We start from the raw sequence: 25,762 nt of genomic DNA on the forward strand, positions 1-25,762 counted from the left end.
CATACAGTGTCCAGCTCTGCCTGTCAGTCTAGCACGGTGCACGTTACTCCGGCACCGACAAGTGACTTGCAGCAGTAGGTGCTACTCCTAGCAACTCGGTCTGTATACCGGAGCGGCACAGTGTACGGTACTACGGCACTGGTGATTGAGTAGCCACAGGTATTAATCAGCCGGGTTACCATACCTGCCCTGCACGCAATTATACCTCTGACTGGCTAACCACTTTTGATATATGTATAAGTGACTGACTAATATAGTAGCCGCAGGTGCTATCTAGTCGGGTTGTTATACCCGCTCTGCACTGATATATTTCCTGTGACTGCCCGGCACGGTGCACATTATTTTGGCACCAATGACGGGTAAGCAGCCATAGGTGCTACCTCTAGCTTGTTTCACTGAGTCACAGATCCCTTACGAGAGACCCACAAGTTTTACTTATATGTGGGTACCACCGAGGATTTACTGTGAAAACACTGAACACTAAATTCTATGATTAAAATTAACTGATGACAGTTCACCGGTATTGTGACACAATTGCACGACAACACAAGAGTGCATTTGATTGAGACATCTGCCCGCCACCTTATTTTTAAAACACTTGTATTTGTCGTTTTTCACTTGTATGTTTTATATTTCACCATTTTATTTGATGTTTAATAAAAGTTACATTTTAAATAAAACTTGGTGCACCTCCACAAGGACATTCTTTCCCTTTTGACCTGTTTGAAAATATGACAGTTAGGGGGAAATTTACTAAAATGGGAGTTCTATTTCAGATAACATTTTGCTATGGGCAACCAATTATATACAATCTTTTATCTTCTAGAAGGTGCTAAATGAATAAGAAGATTCTGATTGGTTGCCTATAGCAACATCCCATGTGAAAAAGAAATTCCATTTTAGTAAATTTCCCCCATAGTAATGACTACAGCTGTGCACTAGCTCGGTGATTTGGAAACCGTGGACCGGTTTGGCCACCCCTGTAGTGAATATACGGATTGACACCACTGTTGTCGCCGGCAGTAACACTTTAATGTATAAGGCATACTTGCCTACCTGACCCTCTCCATGAGGGAGAAAATGCTCTGTTCTTGGGCTTCCCTGGTAATGTATGATTGCCAGCACCTGTGGTGAAACACCTTTCTTATCAATTACCTAGCTCCCCAAAGGTGATGGCAATCATACATTACCAGGGAAGTCCAGGAGCAGAGCATTTTCTTCCTCATGGAGAGGGTCAGGTAGGCAAGTATGGTATAAGGTGTTTTTGAGGCTGCAATGGTTTTTGCCCATTGATAAATGCACACCTAAATCTAGATATCCACACCAGTTAATACCATAGACTTGCAATGTGTCTCTGTTTAGCCTGTTACTGCAGGGTCAGTGGAATAAAACAAAGCAGGATTGAGACAGATATTGCACAGATATTTGTCTATGGGTTACTGTTGTAACCGAAGACCAAATAAGGAACAAAATTTGGAAATTCAATTGCGCAAGTATTACATATTCCAAGACAGAGATGTGTACATGGGGAGGAGCTACATGGTCTCTTATTATGTGGAATCACTGATGAAACCACATTCTAGCAGGCAGTGAGGAACAGAAGGTAACAACCGAGCAGATACTGCAGTATGTGGACCTTGGTGGCCTCCGTATTCTGCCTGGTGACTGCTCTCAATCACGCCGAGGACACCTGCCCAGGTAAGTCCTATGCTACAGATTACACATGTATCAAAGATTTTGTTAGAGCCACAACAATGTCGTACAGTGATATTTGTAATTTATTCTTTGTTGATTTGGTTTATCAAGACTGGGGGTTGATTCTGCCTAATGAGGCCAATTATCAGGGATTTCATATTCTACCGAAGCAACTGTTATATTAGGTGTTCTGTGCAATGGGTGTTATTCAGTAAAGTTCTAACAAGCAAACTTTCTCTCTAATGTGCAAAGCCATGCTGCACTGCAGGTGGGGCAGATGTCAGATGACAGAAACAAAATAACTCACCCAAATGTGTACACAATGGCCGATGTATTGAACGTTCTAACAGCCGATATATAGATGGAACGGTGTGTGCCAGCAATATGTCTGTGAGCAGTGTTGCTTACAGATATATTGCTTCAGCTGTGCAACACATGTGACCGAAACGTACCACCACATCCCCTCGCACACGGTACCTCGCTGTGCTCGGCACACTATTTTATTCTCCCTCCACGCCCTAGTGGATGGTAGGGCATGAAATACCGCCTGTCGGCACAAGTCGGCTCAAAAAACAGTAAAAAAGTCACATGTCGACCTGACCCATGTCGACCTAATGACCCTGTCGACCTAACCCATGTTTACCTAATTACCTAACCCATGTCGACCTTACTGCATGTCTACCTAAAGTCATGTCGACCTACTTGCTGGTGACCCAATGACCGTATCCCATCCAAAAATAGCTGTTTTCTGATGATCTCCTGAAGAGTGTTCATAAATATGGCCGTAATGGTTTGATTAGATTGTATTGGGGACACAATAAGGCCCTATGTATGTAGCTACAGTAAGCTAAACCGCAACAATCGATTGCCCGATCCACATCACACTAAATAAAACGCAACGCTCTACATGTGGACTTAAACAGTTAAAAAAAATTATTACATATATATACAGGTTGAGTATCCCGTATCCAAAATGCTCGGGACCAGGAGATTTTTGGATAACGGATTATTCCGTATTTCAGAATATTTTAATATTTCAATGATGTATTTTGAAGTATCTTGCATTTATGCTGTATAAACACATAAAATAAACACAAATATATTTTATTACCACATAAAATACACACAAGATATTTTATTTGTTCAAAAAACAAGGTTTCAAAACATGAAACAAAATTTGTGTACTACTGTATCTCAGATATTGAATTTGAAGGCCAAGCAATCATTTTCTTGCACATATATAGTGCCAGTTACATATCATGTCCCCAGTGATGCTGTTGCAAATGTCCCCAGTGAGTTTTTAGCAAAAATATTTTTTTTTTTCACTTTCTGAAAAGTATGGTTTTCGGAATAATTCGGATAACGGATATTCGGATACGGGATACTCAACCTGTATATTTTTTTTATTTAGATCCATCTCCCCCAAATAAGAAATCGGTATGGGTCAACCACTGAAGGTCGACACCTGAAATAGGTCAGCAGTCAAAAGGGCCACATGAGGTTTTTTTTGTCCCGAATGTCGACATGAATACCAGCAAAATGTACCTTGTCCCCTCGCAAACTTCGGGCACACTATTTTATTATCCCACCATGCCGCCTGTAGTGCGGGGATTCTCAAACTGTGGGCTCTGACCCCAAAGTGAGTCCCAACCTTCTCAGCATGGGGTCGTGGCTCCATACAAAAGGAATGAGAGAATTTCTATCAAAAGGAGTAGGAATGTAAATAAATACCGCACACCCCCCTTACGGGAATGAAGATCCTCTTCTCCGCCTTAGGAATAATCGCATAGTACAACTCCTCAGAAAGATTCCGGTCCTATAGTTTCCTCAGATACGGTAGATAGTGCTCCAAGTATTCCCAAAAACACAAGGAAATTATATATGGTGCAATACCATTTATTAAAGATAACAATGTTTAAAACAACAATTAGTCAAATATGGGGGTGAAAAAGTGGTAGAAATGGACTGTTACCGAGAATGGTGGAGAACTGAAGTGATCGCAGTTCTCAAACTCGCATATGAATGATAGTGAGTCCCGGGAGGTCACAATCAGATAGCGATAGCAGGAAAAGACAAGTCCACATCCATCCAAATTAACACCAGTCCATAAGAAGAGCTCCAGAAAAACTCCATGTTGCTGACCATCAGGCTGATGATTTTCTAATCTCAGTCAGTGATTCAAGGAGTCTGGAGAATCTGTTGGATTGTCTGTTATTTTAGACTCCTCCCATCATTTTGTGCCTCCACTATGCTGCCATGTATGTGCCGTCTGCGGACTACACATCCCAGCTACAGGTCCCTGGGAGCTCCAGATGACTATTAATCCTCCTATACCAGTTTCTTAAGGTGTGTTATAAGCTTCGGCTGTATATTTTCCCAAAACAAAAGGAAAAAAAACACAATAGTGTAATACTGCCAAGTGTCGGTCGTTCTTTCTTTATGTGAGAAATGACAAATGGATCTGTAACGTAAGGAATGGTCTACTCTGATAAGCAGGCAGGTTCACATAAAGGGAGACAATTCCGTCTGTGCATTGTTTTTGGGGTAGAAGCTTGTCAATCACACACTCACTGCATATCAAGAAGCATCCGGCTCGCACCGGCCCTGATAATGACTGCTATATACTTACTGTAAGTACTTTTGTTAAGTACTGTAACAGTGATGTCATCTTTGGAGAGGTGATCTGTGAGTAATGGCTGTCCTTGTTATCTGTCTCCCTATGTACATTACACTTCTCTATCATCTTGGTTTGCAGATGTAAAGCTTGTGGGGATTGGAGAATCCGATAAGTTGGCCATTCTTCGAGGATGCCCTGGGCTGCCTGGATCTCCTGGGCAAAAAGGAGAAACTGGTCCATCTGGAGAGAAAGGTAAGTGGTCGAATGACTGTCTTTGCTGTGCTTCATACAGTAGCCCATCCTGCACTTAATAGGCAATGATGAATATGTAATACAGAACATGCCGGCATGGGAAATTGACCTACCAGAGGAGATAAAAGTGAGGCCCAATGGACTATGTGTGGCTGTATGAATAACATCAGTATAATAGACCAGTGTGTTGTTGAGGTTTGTATAAATATGGATTCAATTGGCGTGATATAGTGGCACAGTGGTGAGTGCCATGGCACTGTTTATGTGAATTATGAATGTTCTCCTGAAATCTGCAGGTGTATCCTATAGGTGTCCTGGACTCCTTATAGTGAATTGATATACCTCCCAATGGTTCTGATTCCCAGGCACTGTCCCTGTTGCCAAGCCCACTGATCCACATTATGTAGGGATGTTGGAAGGCATAATACTATAATCAATATCCCAAATAATAATAATAGTATAATAATATTATCCTAGCTCAGGCTGGGTAATTATCAGCCTCCCCCCACCCCCCACCCACTGCACTGTTGCCCAGTTACTTGCTCTTGTTTTGCTTTACACCCACCCTAGAATCAGGCCCTCAATTCAGGAGAAAGTAATCGGCGCTTTCACTCTGGAAATTGCTGCCAAACCACGGAGCCTAGTTGATGTCAGCAAGGTTTCCTCCTGCCCTGATTGGGCCAGCTGTATGTTGGGCTGTCACAAGTGCTATGGCATGGGTAGAGGGCAGCTGAGATCCCAGCTTCCATTGAGCTACAATGGCAAATAATTGTTATTGTTGCTCCCCTGTCCTGTAGGTGCATGGCAAAAATTCAATATTAAACTAGATCATTTTTATTACTTTCAGGACCTAAAGGAGAACCTGGGAAAGCCGGACCTACGGGGCAGACAGGTTGGTTGTTTGCAATATTGATTGTCCATGCCAGGATTATGGAATGTCCACATTGTGCGCATCTATCATACTTTAGCTGGTTTATCTATACAGTTACTGGGTCTAATATTGGAAGTTCAACCTTTTATACAATAGTCAACTTAACCACAATAGGGAGCATTAGTACAGTGTGTGCCATACCCAAGAATTTCCCATATGGATTGTGCCCACGTTCGATTTTTCCTGACACTGATGTATAAATAGAAAAGTGCAGCACTAAAACAGCGCAGAATAAAATGATTTATATAACCTCATTATAAGATAGTGTGAACGACCCATATGTAATATATGTAGCTTGATCTCCACTGATAGTAAACAATGGCATTTTGTCTGGCGCAATGTAAAGATGAATGTAATCATCTGTACAGGTTGAAGGGGGTATTCAATATGTGCCGATAGCTCCTGACAGGAAATATCGGCACTGACCTATTCAATGCTGTCGTTAACAACCGCATTGACGTTTTTTTTTAGATCAGACTTTTTTGTCAGAAACGGTCACGGATGGTTGCATTCATACATAGCCAATGCTCGACAATCCGCTGCCGTTTTCACAGATCCGCGGACTTTCCGACACTGAACATTGAATTCCGACTGTCCAATAAAACTAAAACCGCCCAGGATTCTGACCAACGCATATTGAATAACCCCCTAAATCTGACATCACCCATGTGTATGAGAGCCCAGAAGCAGATTCAGAGATATACGTAAACCTGGCGATTTGTGTACTGCTCCAATATTTAGTCTAGTTAGGCTACTGGGCCACAGTGTCCTCTTAAACACAGCATGATTGACAGGATGCCAATGTTTGGGGGCGGGGAGGCAGCAGCAATGACCATCGTTCCAGTGGGTCTTCAAGGACTTGCTGTTAACTGACTGACTTCTGGCTGTTTCTTTGGCAGTTCCAGTGAAGAGCATTTGTCACCGCTAACCCTCCCCTAGTGCCTAACAATAAATTCCTCTCCCACATCCTAAACCACCAATCCCACAGATTAACCCTAATCCTCTGAACCCGCAGCCTAATCCTAATCCTCCGAACCCGCAGCCTAACCCCAACTGTTGGCATTTTAATAATATCATTAATTCATATATCAATATATCAGATGTTGACATTGTATATACTGTATGTCAGCATTTTGCCAACATAATTCCTCACAGAATGAAATCTTCTAATGTGGCCTTATGACGCCGACATTTTTCCTGGCCTGCAAATATAAGAATTAGTAACAGAGCGAAATATAAAAAATAAATGCTTTAAAGCTCAGTCAGCACTCCCTTATAAAGTATGCTGGTGTATTGTAGTTTTAAACCTCTTATCTTCTCATTTCATTGCATGTATTTGGTTATCAACAGGAACAGCAGGTTCTCCTGGTTTAATAGGACAAAAAGGTGAGTTGCTTGTCCCGTTACTGTTATTTCCTGTAGCATCTCCTGTAACCTATACCATGGTCTATACATTTCTACTGCTTCAAAATAAAAATATTCTAAAGTGTAGTCAGTGATCAAGAATGCAATTATTAATTACAGAGCCGTCAACATAGAAATGATTTATACTTTATCATTGAAAATTATCTTATTAGAAAGTGGAAACACATTCTTAGTTTTGATGATATTCTGTGTTTGTTTTGAATTTTTTTTTTTATCCCTCCTCTTAGCCCTTAGCAAATGACTCTTCTTAAATAGCACACAGAGCATCGTTTACACCCATTCAACCTTGTGTGCCACATACAGTATTTGGAGTTTTATAAAAAAAAATCTAAGTAAACTTGCATATAATTGCACTTTCCATTCTAGTCTGTGCTGTTTTTAATATAATGACCAACACCTGACCTCCAGGACCTACGGTATGATGACCAGGGCTATTGGGAGCAGGAAGGGGCCTGGGCACTGGGGGTGTCACCAAACAGAGAAGACTTGACCACACCCCCAAAACACAGTCAATGAAAGTTCACTGCTAAAATGGGTGCCGATTGCTGCAACACTGCTCAGAAACTTCCTCCTCAACGTACCCAGGTTCTTGCTCGGCGTCTCCAGTGCACCAGCCAGTACACCAGGGCCTCTGTAAACAGTACCCATTCCCCGACAACTCTCGGAGCCACTTTTGCTGATGTGTAAACTAAAGTAAATACCGTTTTGCAGGTGGTTAGGATGGTTTTTAGCCATCTATTAAAAACATCTCTAAATGTGTTGTCTAAACTCTGTGATGCGTTTTTGTGTATTTTTGGGAGCAACACAAAATACATTGAGGGAAGCTTGTATGGAGGCCCATCCATTAAAAGAAGCAAAATGTGTCTATTCCGAAATCGCCACCCTCAAGACACACTAAAGGATGTTTATCAAAGCCTGAAGAAAGATCCAATCATCTTCTGTACTATCTGTGTTTGTAAAATGACAGGAAATGATTGGTTAGTGTTTTGTATCTCTGCATATCATAATAATGGTACAACCCCTCCCCGTTATGAGTTTTATACATAGAGCTGAGACCATGTATTATTGTTGGTGCAAAGCCGGTCAAGGCTCTGTGTGAAACATACTGGGTCTTACACCCTGTGTCCAACAAGGGTCTCAACCAGGGTTATTCCCAGTACCTACCTGGTTCATACCGAGGTCATGCCTATTGGCTGCCTCACTAGTGCTTGGAGATGACGCCATCTCCAAGCGTTCTGTGTGAGCGGCGATGACCTGGATCTGAAGGCTGTGTGAAAGAGGTATGTAAATCTGAAGGCGCTGTGCTGAACCATGCTCAGAATCCCAGATCGGAAGCGAGTTGGGGTGGCGACTTCAGCCTATTAGGGGTACAATTGTACAAATGAGCACAGTTGTCACTAATATGCTGCACGTCAATTAGAGAAGGAAACATTTGTGGTGCAGATCTGTAAATTATCCTTACTGCCTATTATTTGTAAATCTTCATTTCAGTAATTGCATGAACTAGTACAAGTTACTGAAAAGTCACTTCAAGCACAGTAGTATTTTGTGTTTGGTAAATTGGGCGTAATTTGTCCTGGATCGCTAATCAGCGACTTTGCAATAATATTCCTGATCGCTAAGTAGTCGCACTTTGACAGGAAGCCGGCGTTTCTGGGCGTAATCCTGACGTTTTCTGGGTGTGCTTGAAAAAATGCAGGCGCGCCCAAGTTTTTTTGGGGAGGATCTTTAACGTCAGTGCTGACCACTTCCAGCACGTCTCAGATTAGTGGCAGCCTCAGACCTACTCACATTTGCACGGATGGCAAAGATGCTTCAATGTTCTGGGATTGTGGTTAGCCATTCGCAATTGAATCTCAATTTTCACAGAATATTTCTCTTTCTGTCTCGGCGGCGGCTTAATGCTTGCAGTCAGCTGCGGATTCTCTGATTAGCGATCTTTGCTGAATTAGGCCCTTTGTTAGGAAGTTAATAAATAGTATTCTACATTGTGCATGCCCTAATAACTGATGACTTTCCCATTTAGGAGAGAAAGGGGATGCTAGCACCACAGACCCAATTTATGGTAAGCGAGAGTCTTAAACTCAGACATTATATAACTACAGCAGAGTATGAAGCCCCACAGTGCAATCTTTGGCTGATTTGATTGTTTTGGTCAAAATGATCAGTCTCTTACTTTGTGCGATCATCCCCAAATCCAACATTAGTCCTGTGCTGTATGCCTGCCCTGCCCTGTCTCACCTGTACTCTCTTTCAGCTGCTCGAAACTGCAAGGAGCTGCGGAACCTGGGCTCTTACCTCAGCGGGTGGTACAAAATATACCCAGATGGTGAAACGCCTCTAACAGTCTTGTGTGACATGGACACAGATGGCGGAGGATGGATTGTAAGTGACAACAGACCTATATAACTTTTGTAATTACATGTGCCCCCCCCCAAATACCTCTACTTACGGTATATAAAAAACAGTATTTATTTAATAAAGTATATTACATGCATACATTATAGTCACCTGCTATCCCTATCTTATTTCCATTTCTCTAAAACACATTGGGATGTCTATGAAAACAGGTCTAAAGCTGCCCATACACGCTGCTAAGCGCGCTGAGCCGATGTGAGCTTTGAGGTGCGTGCTCCTGCGCACCTCATCGCACAGTACAGAACAATCTGTTATAGAATAGAGGTCTATATAACCAATGAGATCTTTGCTTTCATTTTATATACTGTACTAGGCAAATTATATATAACTAGACATTTCTGGCTCCCATAGTAAAATAAGGGGCCACATATACACATGGGGTTTTGACAGTGAAGGTATGACACCTTCAACTGGGGCCCCCCAGAAGCCGCAAGTCCTGGTTCATAGTTGTATTCTATGCTGGCGAGTGATTTTTCTGTAGACTGCGCATGTATTTCTGCAGTGATTGATCTTATATTATGGTCACAGCGAGGGTTTATTTGTGTGTGATGGATAGGAATGGAGGTAATAGGGAGGGAAAAGAAAAATTCAAGCCTGTTGGGACCATTTTCGGATCACGTACCAGCCATTGCATCTCAGTTGCGACGGACGTAGATTTACATTAGGAGTCATATTTCAGATCTGTGTTCAAATTTGGAGCACTAGTATCATTTTCATTTTATGGCCAAATTGGAGGGTCCTGATCTTCATAAAAATCTCAATGGCTGTTTCCTTGCCATACTTTGCACGTCCTTGAGTCCAAAACCACATGTGTGCCATATTAAGTGCTCAGCTATGAATCGGTCCATAATCCTCATAGAGGACAGGATATACCAATGTAAATAACTGATTAGAACTCTAAAAAATGCATTTTCCAAAAATACATACAGAAAGGTTCCCCCTATGTATTAAAAAACTGTGAGCAGATCTCTGAGATATCTGCTGAGGATCTCCATTACAGCAAGCAAATTGAAAAACTTTAGAATCATCAGAATCCGCTTTATTGGACAGGTGTACTTGCATATACTAGGAAGTAGATTTGGATTGCTGTGCAACAGCCAGGGTGGGAACAAGTAACTATGACAGTACAGATAGGCACTAGACATTTCCTAGTAAGGGACACGGACATGGCGCAACTTGGTGATTGTACCAGCCAGAAAGGTAAAACAAGTAAAACAGTACAGATATAGAACACAGCAGGGGTGACACGGGGTACATATTTTTGGCTAGCGGCACTGATCCTAGGCTGCCATCAGTGGCGCCACCTTGACGTTGCTACTCACAGGCAGCAGTGGAGTGGCTCAACAGGCCATCTCCCCTTCAGCACACCACAGGAGTCCGTTTGGATGGATCCAAAGGCTGTCCTGCTGAGGGGCTGGGGGGCAGCATGCCAAAGGCTCTGGCTGGTGCCGTGGCTGGAGGGAGATCCAGCATGGGTGGTGGTGTGGGAAGGAAAGAGTCAGTGAGGTTGGGGGAGAGTCTGTGAGGCTGGGGCCAAATTTGGGCCCTCTCTGGGCTGAGTTCCCTGCCACTTGGGGGCCACCACTGCTGGGTTCCCCCAGAGCTGGAACATTGGGTGGGAGGCAGGCGGGCTCCCAGAGTCTGCAGGAGGACAGCGGCCAGGGCCTGCAGGCTGCAAATCATGCTTTGTCCCAGCTGGGTGACACGGCCAGGGATCCTTCTGGGCCTGGTGGATCATCGGCGGGGATCCTACGGGCTGATAGTGATTGCCACCTCTGGCAGTCATGCCGGGGCTGTGGCTGATGCTACCACCTTTCCCGGCCGAGGGGTTGCCTCATCATGCGCCTGGGGACACTAGGCAGTTTTCCTAGGCACTCCCATGCTCATCCTCCATCCGCCTCCTCTGCCGCCGTCCACCATCTCTGCCGCGCTTCTCCTTCCACGGTCTTTGCTGTGCTTCTCCATCTCCTCCGGGGGCCGAGGATGGGAGCTCGGAGGTTGGATCGCCTTGTGCATGCGACCATCCCTGGACCCCACCGGAAGCACATATGTAGACTTACTCTAGAAGACCTATAGTTTATCTATAGAAGTATATGGCTTTTTATAAGAAAAATGGCCCAGAGAGGGGTTTGATGGCCTTGCATGAGCATTGCTTCACCCGATTCATAAACACATGGGGCACATGGGTATCGCAGAGCTTTCATGACTTGATGAAGAATAAAGAATACAGAGAACATTCCTGTAGGTAAGTAGCCAAAAATGTCAGTTTATGATCACATTACAAATGCTGTCATTAATACAACTCTCCCTTAATAAGCCATGTTCTTGATCCATCTAATCTCTGTAGATGCTGCTGGGTCCACAAATTATTTTATTTATAATTATAAGAAGCACAGATACAACAAATTAATAAGCAATGTTTGACATGTCATTATGAATGATTGTAATTGAGCAACTCATTGCCCTCCCACCTCTTTGATGAATGGAAGCCCTGCCATTAGTAATGCCCACACATACCCTATTGTACAATGAGTCTCTATGGGATTACAATGATACTAATACAACAAGCATTTCTGTTCCATTTTGCTGTTATAAAGCATTGGCGGTAATATGGGGTTTCTTGTCTCGCACGCAGGGCAAAAAAATTATGGTACTTGTTTCCTAGAACGGCCACAATCGTGAGTGATCGTGGCTCTTAATTAAGGGACACGATCCTCACGATGTGGCCGATTTTTTACAATTTTTTAACTTTGATTGACAGAAATCGGGTCAATCGGTCGATCGCGACCAATTAAAATCGGCCGCGATGCGACCGACCGATTGACCCGATTTTTCCATAGACTTCAATGTTAAAAAAACTTTTAACATTGAAATCGGGAGGATCGCGTCGGTCTTGTGCCATTATAATGGCACAAGATGAGATGGACTTGATTAAGTCCATCTCACATAGGGTAAAATGATAAAAAAGGTGAAATGGCCCAATATGACCCATTTCACATTTTTTATGTGCCCGCCATGACCCCACGATAGACGTCAACCCGAAGCGTGGCGAGCGCAGCGAGCCCGCGAGGGGCGGCGGTGCGCGTCCTCCGACCTTTTCATTCCCCTACTATCCACTAGGGCGTGGAGTGAGAATAGAATAGTGTGGCGAGCGCAGCGAGCCACCGAGCCCGAAGCGTGGCGAGCGCAGCGAGCCCCGCGAGGGGACGCGTATCCCTGTGAAGTTAGACGCGTCCCCTCGCGGGGCTCGCTGCGCTCGCCACGCTTCGGGCTCGGTGGCTCGCTGCGCTCGCCACACTATTCTATTCTCACTCCACGCCCTAGTGGATAGTAGGGGAATGAAAAGGTCGGAGGACGCGCACCGCCGCCCCTCGCGGGCTCGCTGCGCTCGCCACGCTTCGGGTTGACGTCTATCGTGGGGTCTAGCCCACTTAGTAACATTTGGGGGGGCAATTCAAACAAATCTGATGAAAAAAAAAAAAAAATCGGGTGAAAAATCGGTCGGTCGGATCGGTCGCATCGTATGCGACCAAATCGCATGCGATGCGATCGATCCGATTTTTTATCTTACGACCACAACGATCTAAATCGTTGTGGCCGTTCTAGGAAACAAGTACCAAAATTATAAACTAGATTGATTTATTTCAATATGGCCAGTACGGATGGTGTAATGGTTAGCATTACTACCTCACGCTGAGGTCTTGGGTTCAATTCCTACCATGGCCCTAACTGTGCGGAGTTTGTATATTCCCCCCGTACTTGCGTGGGTTTCCTCCGGGTACTTCGGTTTCCTCCCACAATCCAAAAATATACTGGTAGGTTATTTGGCTCCTAAAAAATTAACCCTAGAATGTCTGTGTGTGTGTGTGTACATGTGATAGGGAAAATACTGTAGATTGTAAGCTCCACTGGAGCAGGGACTGATGTGAATGTTCAAATATTCTCTGTACAGCACTGTGGAATATGTGTGTGTTATATAAGAAATTGTTAATAAAATAAATTTGACCAATATTTATTTTTAACAATTTTGCAGTGTTTATATGGGATAGGAAAAGATTGTCTGGTTTCCCATTTAACAAATCTGCAGTATAAAGTCTGGCTAACACTGACCAACAATATTACGTACCTTCATAGTGGTATAATAAATCCATCTGATGATCTGTGATGTAGAAACCAGCTATTGTATGAACAAAGCAACATACAGTATTACCCTCAAAGCTGCTGGTCCCATTCCTCCAGGTATCGCCAATCAGGCCTTTGTCATCTTCCAGGCTTCCGGACTTTAGATGGTTCCTCTGTAGTGAAGTTGTAATTAGAGAATACTCTTATTTTACTGTCCAGGATTTCCCAAGGCTTCTAATCTTGCTGTAAACCTTTAGGTCTTTCAGAGACGATACGATGGGACTGTAAACTTCTTCAGAGAATGGGATGAATACAAGCGTGGCTTTGGCAACCAACTGAGCGAGTTCTGGCTAGGAAATGAGAACATTCACAGACTGACGTCTTCAGGTAACTGACTCATTACAATCATTTGTATCTTTAAATTATGGTTTTGTGCAAATGACCCTTGGTTCTAGTGCCATAAGATGGGTCTGGATGTTCCGAGTGCTCACCACGGGGTTAGTCCGACTCCAAATACGGGTGCTGTCAGGGCCATTATAATGTATACTGTAGGTACGTACACTTGGGCAGCTTACCAGGGCACCACAATTCTAGGGACCTTTGATCCGGGGCGGGTGGTGGTCACGTGATCAGAGTGGTAAGGCACCATTCTATACCTGAATGGCTGTCAGAAGGATGATTGGTGGATAGCTTGAGCTATCCACCAATCAGAGGGTTGACAGACATGAACTGAATGGAAGTGTGTGGAGAGACGGTACAGGAGGTCATGACATGATTTTGTATAATTGTATTCTATTAATGTGTGGTTAAGGGCCCCAGTGCATTGAACAGGACCTACTATGCTGTTAATATGGCACTGCATGGTCTGCAACCATAAGAAAGTAGTGAGCGATCCCAGTCATAGATAGTCCTGTTTACAGTGGAACTAATCGATGAGGGTGATTCATTAAGTAAGATCACAAGAATAATGGGGCTGATGTATAAAGCTTTAACAAGAGATAAATCCAAGGATGATAAGGAGAGCTAAACATCCAGCCAATCACCTGCTAACTGCCATGTTACAGCGTTTGTTTGAAAAAAGTCAGTTAGCAGCTGATTGGCTGGACGTTTATCTCTCCTTATAACACTTGCATTTATCTCTTGTTAAGGCTTAATACATCTGCCCCACTATCTTTAAAGCTAAAAAATAATAATTGCAAAGAGTGTATTATTATTTCAAAGTACAACCAGATTACAGTCCATTTCAGAGAAAAAACATAGTTCTGGCATCAACTTTGAATGGACAAAGTCTCCCCTGATAACAATTGGCCATCCTCACCATGTGGTCTCTGGAATACCAAACCCTGCAAACATTTACAACAAGTGGACACTAATGTGCTGTCTCTTTATATTGGTGTCTGGAACTATCCTCTTCCCATCCGCTGGATGTTCTCCACAGATGTGTCCTATACACCAAGATAAAAACACAATAGGTCAGATTATTAATACTGGAAGAGGAACACTCTCTATAGTCACAGTGTTCCTTTAAACTGACCTTTCTCCCGAACCCTATATGCACATAAAGGATTCTTTGTTACATCATTGTTATCTCAATCCTATGTTCCTACAAAGGTTCTTTCAGTTAAACCACAAGGCATTGACTGGCAAATCCGTGGTTGTAGTAAGATGACCAGGACCCAGATGGTTCCAAATAGTAAATAAAAGTATTCAATATATAGACAGTCCAAACATCCAATAAAAGTCAATGGTAAAAATGAAGATAAAACAAGTGATCTCCCTCCTGTATTTAGAACCATATCCACCCTCACTTACCCGGGCAAGAGGTAACTTGGAAGCTTAAAGATGGACAAAAAGTAATGGCTCCAAAACAGATAGGTAGTCCTCCAACTCCAACGCATTTCAGGTTCAACAGGGCCCCTTTTCAAGGTTAATATACCCATTGTGTCTGCTTTCTATCACCCCAAAATTGGATGCTTCCTGTTCACAGGGCACGGGAAAGAGAGAGACGCTTGGGTTTTAATTACTTCCCTGGTACCAGATGTATTTGTCTGACCCTTTCTGCAGAATGGTGTTTCCTACCCACATCAGGGGTTAAAGTGGGAAGGGGGGAAATGGGTGGAACTGAGATCCACCACCTGTAATGGCAGGGGAGCTGGTTCACCTCCACCACAGTAATTCCAACAGAAAAGCCTGTCCCAGCAGCTACTTTTCTGGCATGGTGTATGTGTCAAGCCATAACCACTGCTAAAGTGAAGAAGTGCCACTAATACCCCTTCCACATTTGAAAAAATATCCCAGGTTTTTACACATGAACGCGAATCAACCCAGGATTTAGCTCCATGTGAAAGGGTCTTGGACGAATATCCCGTGTTCAGCATTCTGGGATTTCTACCCAGGTCCTGACCCAGCGAGACCCAGATCCCGTTCACTGCAGTGAAAATGTGCCGCTGGGAGGTGCTGACACCTCCCAGCGCCACCCCGGCCAAGCCTCCAGATGACGCCACCCGGCCGACTTCATTCTGGGTCGGGTGGCCAGTGTGAAAGGGTACATTCCCTGGTAGTGTCCAGGGAAGCATCCGGGAACACATTCCCGGGTATGACCCGGCTCTGCGAGTGTGAAAGGGGTATAAGAGAAGCAGTCTCTGTGCATGCTGATGAGAAGGTGAGAGGGGACCTGAGATACACATGGAGGTTGTGAAGTTGCTGGAAGTATGGAACTGCTGGAGTGACAGAGACAGATATATGTATAAGGGGCCCTATTGTGGACATTTTACAGCACATGGAAGTCAGGTTGGGTAGTGCAATAAGGCAGGGAGTGGCTTCCAGCTCTCCTCTTATTGCAGCTCTTATTGGTTGGCAGTCCTAGTGGGAGGGAACACCTCACAATGCACTTGCCTTGTGTGTCTTTGATTAGCATAAATAAATAAAAAATGGGACAAAATGACTCTGCTACTGTAGATTGCACGGATTCATTTGACGTGTGACATTTGTTCATCTGTGTGTGACTAAGGGGGATATTTAATCCCCGCCACAATTTCTACAGGGGGAAATAGCGACAGCATTGAAGAGGCAGATCGACAGAATGGGCCCGACTTTAAAAGCTGTCGGGCCCGTTGCCGAGATCGGCCGTGAATTGTCGCGATCACATGTCAACAATCCAAGGCCATTTATGCCGACACGCCCCCTTTTTGCCGATCAGCCGGTGGGACATTGAATCCCGCATTCCAATATACAAGCGAGCAAAACGCAAACGGACCAGGGTCACGGAGGTCGTGACCCGGGATTGAATACCACCCTTAGTCTGACTCTGTATATGAAGGGCTGCAATGCAGATTTTCCCCACACCGTGTTCCATTGTGCTTTATCTGTGGGTTTTTATGTGTTTAACCCTTCAGGAACCCATGAGCTTCGAGTTGACCTGACAGATTTTGATAACAGCTATAGTTTTGCAAGTTATGCTTCCTTCGCCTTGTTAGGAGAAGACGACAATTATAAGCTGAGCATTGGAGCTTTGAGTGGAGGCAGTGCAGGTAAGTGTCTTTATTCAACCTATGTGCTCTGGGATGTGTCATCTTAAGATCAGGTGCCCAGAAGACAGTAAAAGGCAGCTGGAAAACATGCACTGTTGTTGATTTTCCCATACAGACCTATATGATCAACTGCACCTGCATTGTGTATATATATGGGAACTACAGTACTATACGTGCTCATATTATTCACCTATATGGGGAATGCCCTGGGGGGGAGATGTATTAACCCAGGTAAAGTGATAAATTGGAAGGTTAGAAATCATCAGCCAATCCTCTTTTAAGTGTCATTTTTCAAAACACAGCTGATTGGCTGGTGCGGTATTACCTTCCACTTTATCACTGCTTTATTACCACTTTATCACTTCACCCGGCTTAATACATGTGCCCCACAGTCTGTAACTTGGCAGGTGGAAGCTGATTGGCTGGTGCATTATTATGTCCACTTTATCACTTCACTAGGCTTAATAAATGTGCCCCATAGGGGAGAAAACACAGCATTTCTCTTCACATATTACAGGAGCAGGAGGAGGGGGTGGTACGCAACCGAGGGCAGTTGCAGCGGGTAAGTCCCAGTGGGACTGCACCACCCACACACGATTCCTTGCGCTGTTTGTTAGTAAGATTGCACCAGCTCTATACTTTTTCTGCCCAAACACCTTAACATTACCTGTCCAAACATGTAACTAGGTGGTAGCTGGAACGAAAACCTGGTACTTTGTGGGAGCAAATTATAAATCAGCTCTTTGTTTTTAAAGTTGTTCTCACAACTCTGCATAACCTGCAACTTCGGATGACTTACAGACAATGTCTAGCTAGGCAGTCAAAAGAATGACCGTCAAAGGTCAACATTGACAAAAGATTAACAGCCAAAAGGTCATGAGTTTTTCATGTTTTTTTTTTTTTAGGACGTGTTCATGCTTCACAATCCACATGGATTCTGAAAGTGAATGGATAAGTGTGCTGAATACACGCTACACTAAGTGTGCTGAGTTGCTGACATTCACATAAAAAAAACATGAAAAACATGTCAACCTTTTGACTGTTTTATCAATGCCGAACTTTGGTCCCTGTCTAACCTTTTGTGCCCCCCTCCTCCTGAAGGAGTAGGCAAGTCTCCCGAAGCTGACTGCAGCCCCCGGCTCCCCCTGGCAGCCATCCTTTTAAAACTTTATAGTCCAGAAAGGCCATAGCCTCATCCCGCTTTGCAATAATAAATAATACAGTTTTGCCGATAATCTGGTGTCCATGCCTCAGCACCTCCGACCCCTTGTGGGGCCACACTCCTTGTTATGAGGAAAATGTGCATCCATACCCCATTACTGCTCATGTTTTGAAGTCTGCTCCCTGTTTCACCAAGATGGCTGCCCCTTTCTGGAGCAGCCAGAACAATGGTAAGTATGAGGTCAGGTTGTGAGGTAAATAGATTTTTTTTTTTCTTTTTACATAATAAACAAAAAAATAAATTGTATTTTCATTGTTCCCTTTAAATTACACCACTTATCAGGGGCGGATTGGCCCACCGGGAAACCGGGCTATTTCCTGGTGGGCCGGCTCAAAACTCCTTAAAAACAGGCCGGCCGCGCTCCCCCCTGGGATGGCTGGGCCACGGCACTTTGCCCACATCCAAAATGTCCATGGGAGGGATGCTGCGCATGCGTGATAGTGCACAGCACCTCCCATCGGCCTACATGTGCGGCGGCAGCAGGCTCCCAGCTCCCGCTCCCCCATCAGGAGCTGGCAGAAAGCAGCAGAGCCACCCACCCCCGGGCATTAGACACTGCGGCCCCCCCCCCCGCATTACATGCACCACCCCCCCCCCCCCCCCGTATGACCTACACCAAGGCCGCCATCCTCCCTCGGGCTGCTGCATGATTTTTTTACCGGGCTGGACTGAAGTCCGAATCCGCCCCTGCCATTAATGTGGTAAATGCACAGATGTATTCTCACCTAGCCTCAATACACTATTGAAGTGATTCAACACCGCTCGGTGAGCAGCGTCATTTGCTGCTGCCAGAGTGGCTTAACTCCACCCGCCCCTCTGGCCCCGCCGCCGGATCCCCTCGGTACCATGGGCCTTACTCTGGTTGGTGCGGTAATAACCGCGTGCGTTCGTGCCGCCGATGTTTTGTGTCTGCGCATGTGCAGAGGCGTCTCTGCGCATGTGCGAGCGGGGCGTACAGCCAAATCCCGCATGAAATGTTAACACTACAATCAGGGGGTGGAGAGGGGCGTGAAGGGCTATTTGGGCTCATTACCATATGCATACGCCCTGCGTTTCATGGGCATTCCCATGCAAACGCTGGGCATACGTATGGTAATGCAGTCGTGACGCACGTGAGGGGGCGGACATATGACATCGCCGGATGTCAGCTGCCCGCCCAGATCACTGCTTTTGCACTGAAAAATGTCCGTGTGGTCTGAGGTTGCGGGAGCTGGTGGACCACTCGGTCCTGCATTCGATGGTCTGCGACCATCGAATGATGGGGGAGGTTCCCTGAGATGGAGGAGGCGTATTCCGTGAAAAATACACGTGCGGTCCGTTCGGCCAGCTTCTTACCGCGTACGGACGGAGTTGGCGATCCGTATGGAAGGCGGGGTTTCGCACGCATGGTCCTGGCCGCATATTCGGATCCGGCCGCACCGATGTCCTTCTGAGGAAGCCGCTGAGACCAGAGGCGGGGAAACGCGTTAAGGAGCCTTTTCACCGGTACCCCCTACTGCCACAACCAAGCCTTTTGAGTGACTGCTTTAAAAACCCCGGGAGTGTGGACGAGTCCGCCTGGCTGCACTGCATTTGCAGGGAATCTGCAGCTGAAAAGAACCCGGAACCTGGCAAGTTACCAAGCTTATCAATATTAACATTACTAACTGGCTAATACATGCAAACACCCATTCACTCACAGGAGCTGTGAGAGAGCCACCCAGTGTGAATTGGACTAACCGGCAAAAATACAGGTTAACACCATAACTACTAACCTTACTAAACTGGTTACTGCATGCAAACTAATCCTTAACAAAAAGGAGCTGTGAGAGAGCTACCTACTGTTTAAATTGGACTGTTTTTGGCCACTCACAGGCTAACATTAAAACTGCCAGCACTTTATTACAAGTTGGGCTAACTAATCTCTTTGGCACCCATAAAGGAATTACCCCCTAATTAATCCACCCATAAAAATTTTTTTTAGCAATTGTTGTTTTTTAAAAAATTGTACATTGTGCACCACCGGCCGGTGATTACTTGTTATATTTCAAAAGATATAAATTATTTTTAATAAATTTTGATATATTTGTAAAATCTGAGTCAGCGCTATCACTAATTTCTTCTTTCGCTTTGTCCTTTCTACAAGGGGAGGAGTATTCCCTTGATAGTGACAGCAGCAGACTCAAATTTACTACGGTATATGTATTGCGGATTTGCGCTCTGACAAACTGTCTTGTCTTCTAGTGATCAGAATAAGGGCCCATGTGAGGAGATGTGTTCTCTAACTGTCAGAGCCAACAGACAAATGCTAAATATTACATATATAAAAAGCATTGATGTTTTCATTTCTTGCTATGTCTTTGTTCCCTGCAGGTGACTCTCTTACCTATCATAACAACCGTCCCTTCACAACAAAAGACAGGGACAATGATGAACATCAAAGCAACTGTGCAACCATGTTTAAAGGTGCTTGGTGGTATGGAAACTGCCATAACTCCAATCTGAACGGACAGTATCTGAGAGGGACACATACCAGCTATGCAGACGGAGTTAATTGGAAATATGGCAAAGGACAGTATTACTCTTATAAATTAGCGGAAATGAAGTTCAGGCCTCTCTAACCTATAATTACACTGTGGGGGTTATTTTGGTTGATTCGCAAGGCTGCAAATCCACAGCCTTGTGAGTCCACCAAACCCGCCATGCGAATGGTTGGCTGGGGCCACCCATTTGCAAGGGCGACTCGCTTACAGGGGTTTGCGAAGGGATGTTAAATCCATGTGTAGGGCAGGGGGAACCTCCCACATCTTTAGATGGTCGCCAACCATCGAAAGATGTGGAATGTGCGCGCATATAAAAGTAACTTTCAAGTCACTTAAAATGCGTGCACACTGGGAAAGAAATGGGCGGGCAGCTGACATCTGGTGATGTCCGCGTCATGGCATCATTAGCATGGGCACGCCCATGAAACGCTGGGCGTTACCATATGCTCTCCGCCCCCCCTTCCTGCCCACTGTACTGGTTGCGTGCTCCCGGCAAACAGTCTGTTCTCAGTGGGTGCACGCACATGCACAGAAATGTGTATGTGCACAGGGCCACCATAAGGCCCAGTGTGCATCGTTTCATGTGAAATAAAGCCAGAAAATATATCTGTTATGTTGCATAGATACTCAGTGGAGGAACCCTTTGCCTTGCACGCAAACAAGTGACTCGGGGCAGATGTATCAAGCTTCAAAAAGTGATAACGTTGCGAATGATAAATAACTAGCCAATCAGCTCCCAACTGTCATTTTTTAAACCCAGCCTGTAACATGGCAGCTAGGAGCTGGTTGGCTGTTTATCACTCTCCACTTGATCCCTTTTTGAAGCTTGATACATCTAGGCCTCAGGTTCTCCTAGCAGTGTGTGACAATTGGAAAAATGGTCCGTGTCCAAACCACGGGCCCTGATTGGTCTAATGTGGTGATGGTCATAGGTGGTCAAAGATTATATATATATTTTTTTTTAATTGACTCAAATCACATAATCGTATTGTCAATTTAAATTTTTTCACTCTATGTATCATGTAATGACAGTACTGAAGCCAATAAGAATAGCCTAGATTTCTCATTTAACAAGTATTTGCATTATACAGTTTCTTTAATATTTGAATCTTTGAAATCTAATAAACAATTTATTGATCTTTTACATAATAAACACAGAAATTAAATGAAGATTTTGTTGTGGTAGTTTTTGGGCAGGGGCGTAATAAACTTTATGGGTCCCATAGCAATATTCTGAAAGGACTCTAATTCTGCTAGTGTGTCATGGAGGGTGTGTGTGTGTGTGTGAGGTGAGAGTCAGAATAGCAGAGTTGGGATGGGACCTGACCATGGATGGACACAGTCATTTCAACATTGTGACATTACTAGCACACATATTAATGCCCAGACAACACCAACCTGTCTTTGTCCAGGGAGTCTGAAGCGACGTCCAACCAGGAATTGCACAGGGAACTGCAGCTGGCATTTATTCGGAGTCCTAACTCATCACCAACTCCTCACCAGCCACTTCAGCGCCCCCCTCCAATGCACTCGCAATTCATATAATACGTGGCTGCATCATGACATTATGTCACACATTGCTGAAACGGCGGGTGTTCAGCTCAGCCCTAATCACGGGGGTGCAGGTGAGTACTTGGAGGGAACCATCATACAAGGAGTGGGGACAGAACCTGTCCATGCCCACAGTCACTGCCAGGCACATACAGCCCCCACATCGCCAAAGTCAGTAGGCACAACACTACTTCCATGTCCAAAGTTACTGCCCAGCAAATACACCTTCCAATCATGCTCACACTCCCTGCCCAGCATGTACACCACCATGCCCACAACCAATGCCCAGTGTGTATACCTCAGAACCAGGGCATATACCCTCCCCCCATTCCCGCATGCATAAACGTCACCTCACATCTCCCATGCCTATAATTGCTGACCAGCACTTACACAGTACCCGCCTCACAGAAACAGGCTCCATTGCCACCACACAGATCAGCATGCCTGCGGAGACTATGGAAGCCACTCAGCATACAAACACACTGGGCTACCAACCGGTACTGCTATAACTTCTTGGCTGAGGCTCACCCACCAAAAGCATTGGTTGTAAAAGCAGAGCTAAAGACAGTGCGTGTCTGTTGATCTGCGGAACCTGAGGAGTGGCTGATAGAGTGGGGGCGGGACCTGAAGAGTGGCTGGTAGAGTGGGGGCGGGACCTGAGTAGTGGCTGGTAGAGTGGGGGTGGGACCTGAAGAGTGGCTGGTAGAGTGGGGGCGGGACCTGAGTAGTGGCTGGTAGAGTAGGGGCGGGGCCACAGAAGCAGGTAATTTAAAAAATATTAGGTACTTGTGTATTATCTTGGAGCCCAATTTTTTCATCTACATGCCACTACTTAAGGCATGCGATGCAATGCGATTTTTCATTGTAAAGACCCGATTTTTAATTGTATAGTCACCCCAGTATCCAACTACGCATGGAGTTGATTTTACAATGAAAAATCGCATCGCATGAATTGTATGCCACTATACTGCATGCGATGCGATGCAATACAATGAAAAGATCGGGCGCCCAGATATTACACAAGTACCAAAAATTATTTTGGGAGGAAGGTTTGATGCCCTGAGTAAATTCAACCCCTATTCTAGTGAATCCCACACTTCAGGTGATCCTGTTATACTATAATCAGAGTTAATGTGCATAAAACATACGCGGATGCTTTTGAAATTCAATATAGACATTATGGGTCACATTTAATGAGATGCGAAATTGTGATTTTTGTGATTTTTTTTCGCCAAAAACTTCCAAAATCACACTTTTTCCCGAATTCGCATATTTAATGAGATGCGGAAAACATTCTGAAAGTGTGATTTTTAGTCGCGCTGGAACTCGCATACAGATGTTTTCCCATTGAAAAGCATACAATTCGCATATTTAATGAGATGCGAATTCGGTAAAATGTGTCTAAAAATCGCCAAACATGTAGACCAGGTTCTGATATGCGAATTGGCCAGAACCCTGCACAGATCATTGAGATCTGTGCAGGGTCCTGTGTAAAAAAAATGTGTGTCATTTTTTTTTTAAACAGCGTGAGGTCCCCCCTCCTGAGCATAACCAGCCGCAGGCTCATTGAGCTGAACCTGGTTCCAAAAATACGGGGGACAAAAAGCATAGGGGTCCCCTGTATTTCTGAAACCAGCCCCGGACTCTTGGGCCGATCCTGGTTCCAAAAATACAGAGGACAAAAAATCTGGGGGTCTTCTGTATTTTGAAACCAGTACCGGGCTCCAACAGCGCAGCTAACACCTTCTGTAGCGCTGTCCAAGTGCTACAGAGGCTGATAGCGATCATTCGCCGATGCTTCCATGGAGACGTGTAATACCCTCATCGCACAGAGACTCAGACAACAGGTAGAGAGGAAGGCTTATGTGAACACTGTGTAGGGGTAACACCACTGAGTGGAAATGTAACGCCTGCACAGCCCTGCCAAGAACAATGCAATAAAGTTTTATGGCAGGAGGACTAACCAGTACCCAGGGGGAAGCACGGGGAACCTGCCTTAAAAAGGCTGCAGTCGTTAACGGAGAGAGTCAGTTGGAGCCAGAGAGAGATTGAGCAGAGAGCTGCGCAGGGAGAAAACGGCAGCGCCAAAGTTATTGTGCGGGTCCTACCGAGATAGCTGCATCCCGACTGCCCAGCACTGCGCTCCGGTGATTCGGTGTCCATCTCCATTCCGGTGACACTGAATCCGCCGTGCGGCGTGACACCGCCCGCTGGGCAGACCCGGAGCTGCGGTCGCCAATAGCAAGGTGAGCCGAGGAGGAGAAGGCCGGCGCTGGGCGGAGTTGTGACAGAGGCCGGGAAGGAGAGTGGGCGGACCCAGAGCAGCCGCAAATGGTAATGGTGGGCGGAGAGGTGCGGCCTACAGGACGACCAATCCTTGGTAGGCGTGGATGAACAGAGGGAGAGGTGGTGACGCAGTTAGGCCTGCCCCCAAGCATTCAAGTGAGTGGAGCCAGCCCCAAGTAGCAGAGCTGAGACTGTCACCATATAATATATGGGGAGGGATCACTGTTGCCTAACCCCCTTACATGCTATAGTTATACAGAGCAGGCGAACAAGAGAGAGTCTGACAGCTATTGTACCCACCTCTCTACAGCCACATCACAGCACAGGACAGAGCTTAGTGTAAAAAGCTATTTAGTGTACAGGCTACACGATCACCAAGTCGACACAGTCACGGTGAAAGGATACAGATTATTTGGTAGCAGAAAGGAGTTAAGGATTGAGAACCTAGGATATCGAAGTGCCAGGGATCATCACTTAAGCTCCTCCCATCCCTAGTTATCAATAACCACAGCTATACCGTCTCTAACCACAGGACATTCAGGAGCTTGAAGTTTAAAAGTCAGTTTTTCTCATCAGTAATAAGAAAGAGGAGATTTAGTTGGGAGTTTAACAATCAGTTAGCTTTATGTATAGGAATATACTATAATATTACTAACTCAAAAGAGAGCGCCACACATCTGAATTGTAATATCAAGAAGGGGGGTTACTACTCGCACAGGACCCTCATAGTGGTTTGAGGATTATGGGTGGACCCCCAGTATTATGTATACACTTGAAATTATGTGACGTGTACTGTAGGGGGTGTGCTACCTCTGGACATCAAAATTGACACAAGCAAGAAAGAGAAAAGTATGTCCTGATGTGGTGCACCTACTAGGACTCAACGAATAAAAATTAACTTTTATTAAACATTTTTAAAGATAGCGAAGTATAAAAACACACGAACAAAAAACATGAACGTGTTTAAAAAACGGCGGCTCCCTAATCCCACACTTTGTTTGGGCTGTAAATAGTGTTAATACAGGAATACTGTTGCCGACACCATTCGTAATGTAGTGAATCTTAATATCTTGGTGTTTGTCGGCTGTGATCCTCTGTGCATAGGCGCAGTCTCGGTGTGATAATAAAAATTACCGTGGGGTGGCACAATATTGTGGTGCAAACCACACAATCAGAGGTGTTAACCTTCTA

The 25,762-nt window shown here is 44.9% G+C and overlaps 1 protein-coding gene across 1 annotated transcript; it reads left to right on the forward strand.

Moving 5' to 3' along the window:
• The first annotated feature begins 1,561 nt into the window (after window positions 1–1,561).
• LOC146026974 (ficolin-1-B-like) lies at window positions 1,562–21,820 on the forward strand. Its single transcript, XM_083158003.1, has 9 exons — window positions 1,562–1,698; window positions 4,451–4,564; window positions 5,412–5,456; window positions 6,846–6,881; window positions 8,947–8,985; window positions 9,178–9,305; window positions 13,718–13,847; window positions 16,856–16,990; window positions 20,565–21,820. Exons 1-9 carry the CDS (start codon window positions 1,629–1,631, stop codon window positions 20,810–20,812), a joined length of 945 nt encoding a protein of 314 aa, XP_083014129.1. The 5' UTR covers window positions 1,562–1,628; the 3' UTR covers window positions 20,813–21,820.
• Window positions 21,821–25,762: the final 3,942 nt, after the last annotated feature.

The sequence above is a fragment of the Crinia signifera genome, chromosome 8 (assembly GCF_055691185.1).
Source record: "Crinia signifera chromosome 8, ASM5569118v1, whole genome shotgun sequence".
NCBI classification, from domain to species: Eukaryota; Metazoa; Chordata; class Amphibia; order Anura; family Myobatrachidae; genus Crinia; species Crinia signifera.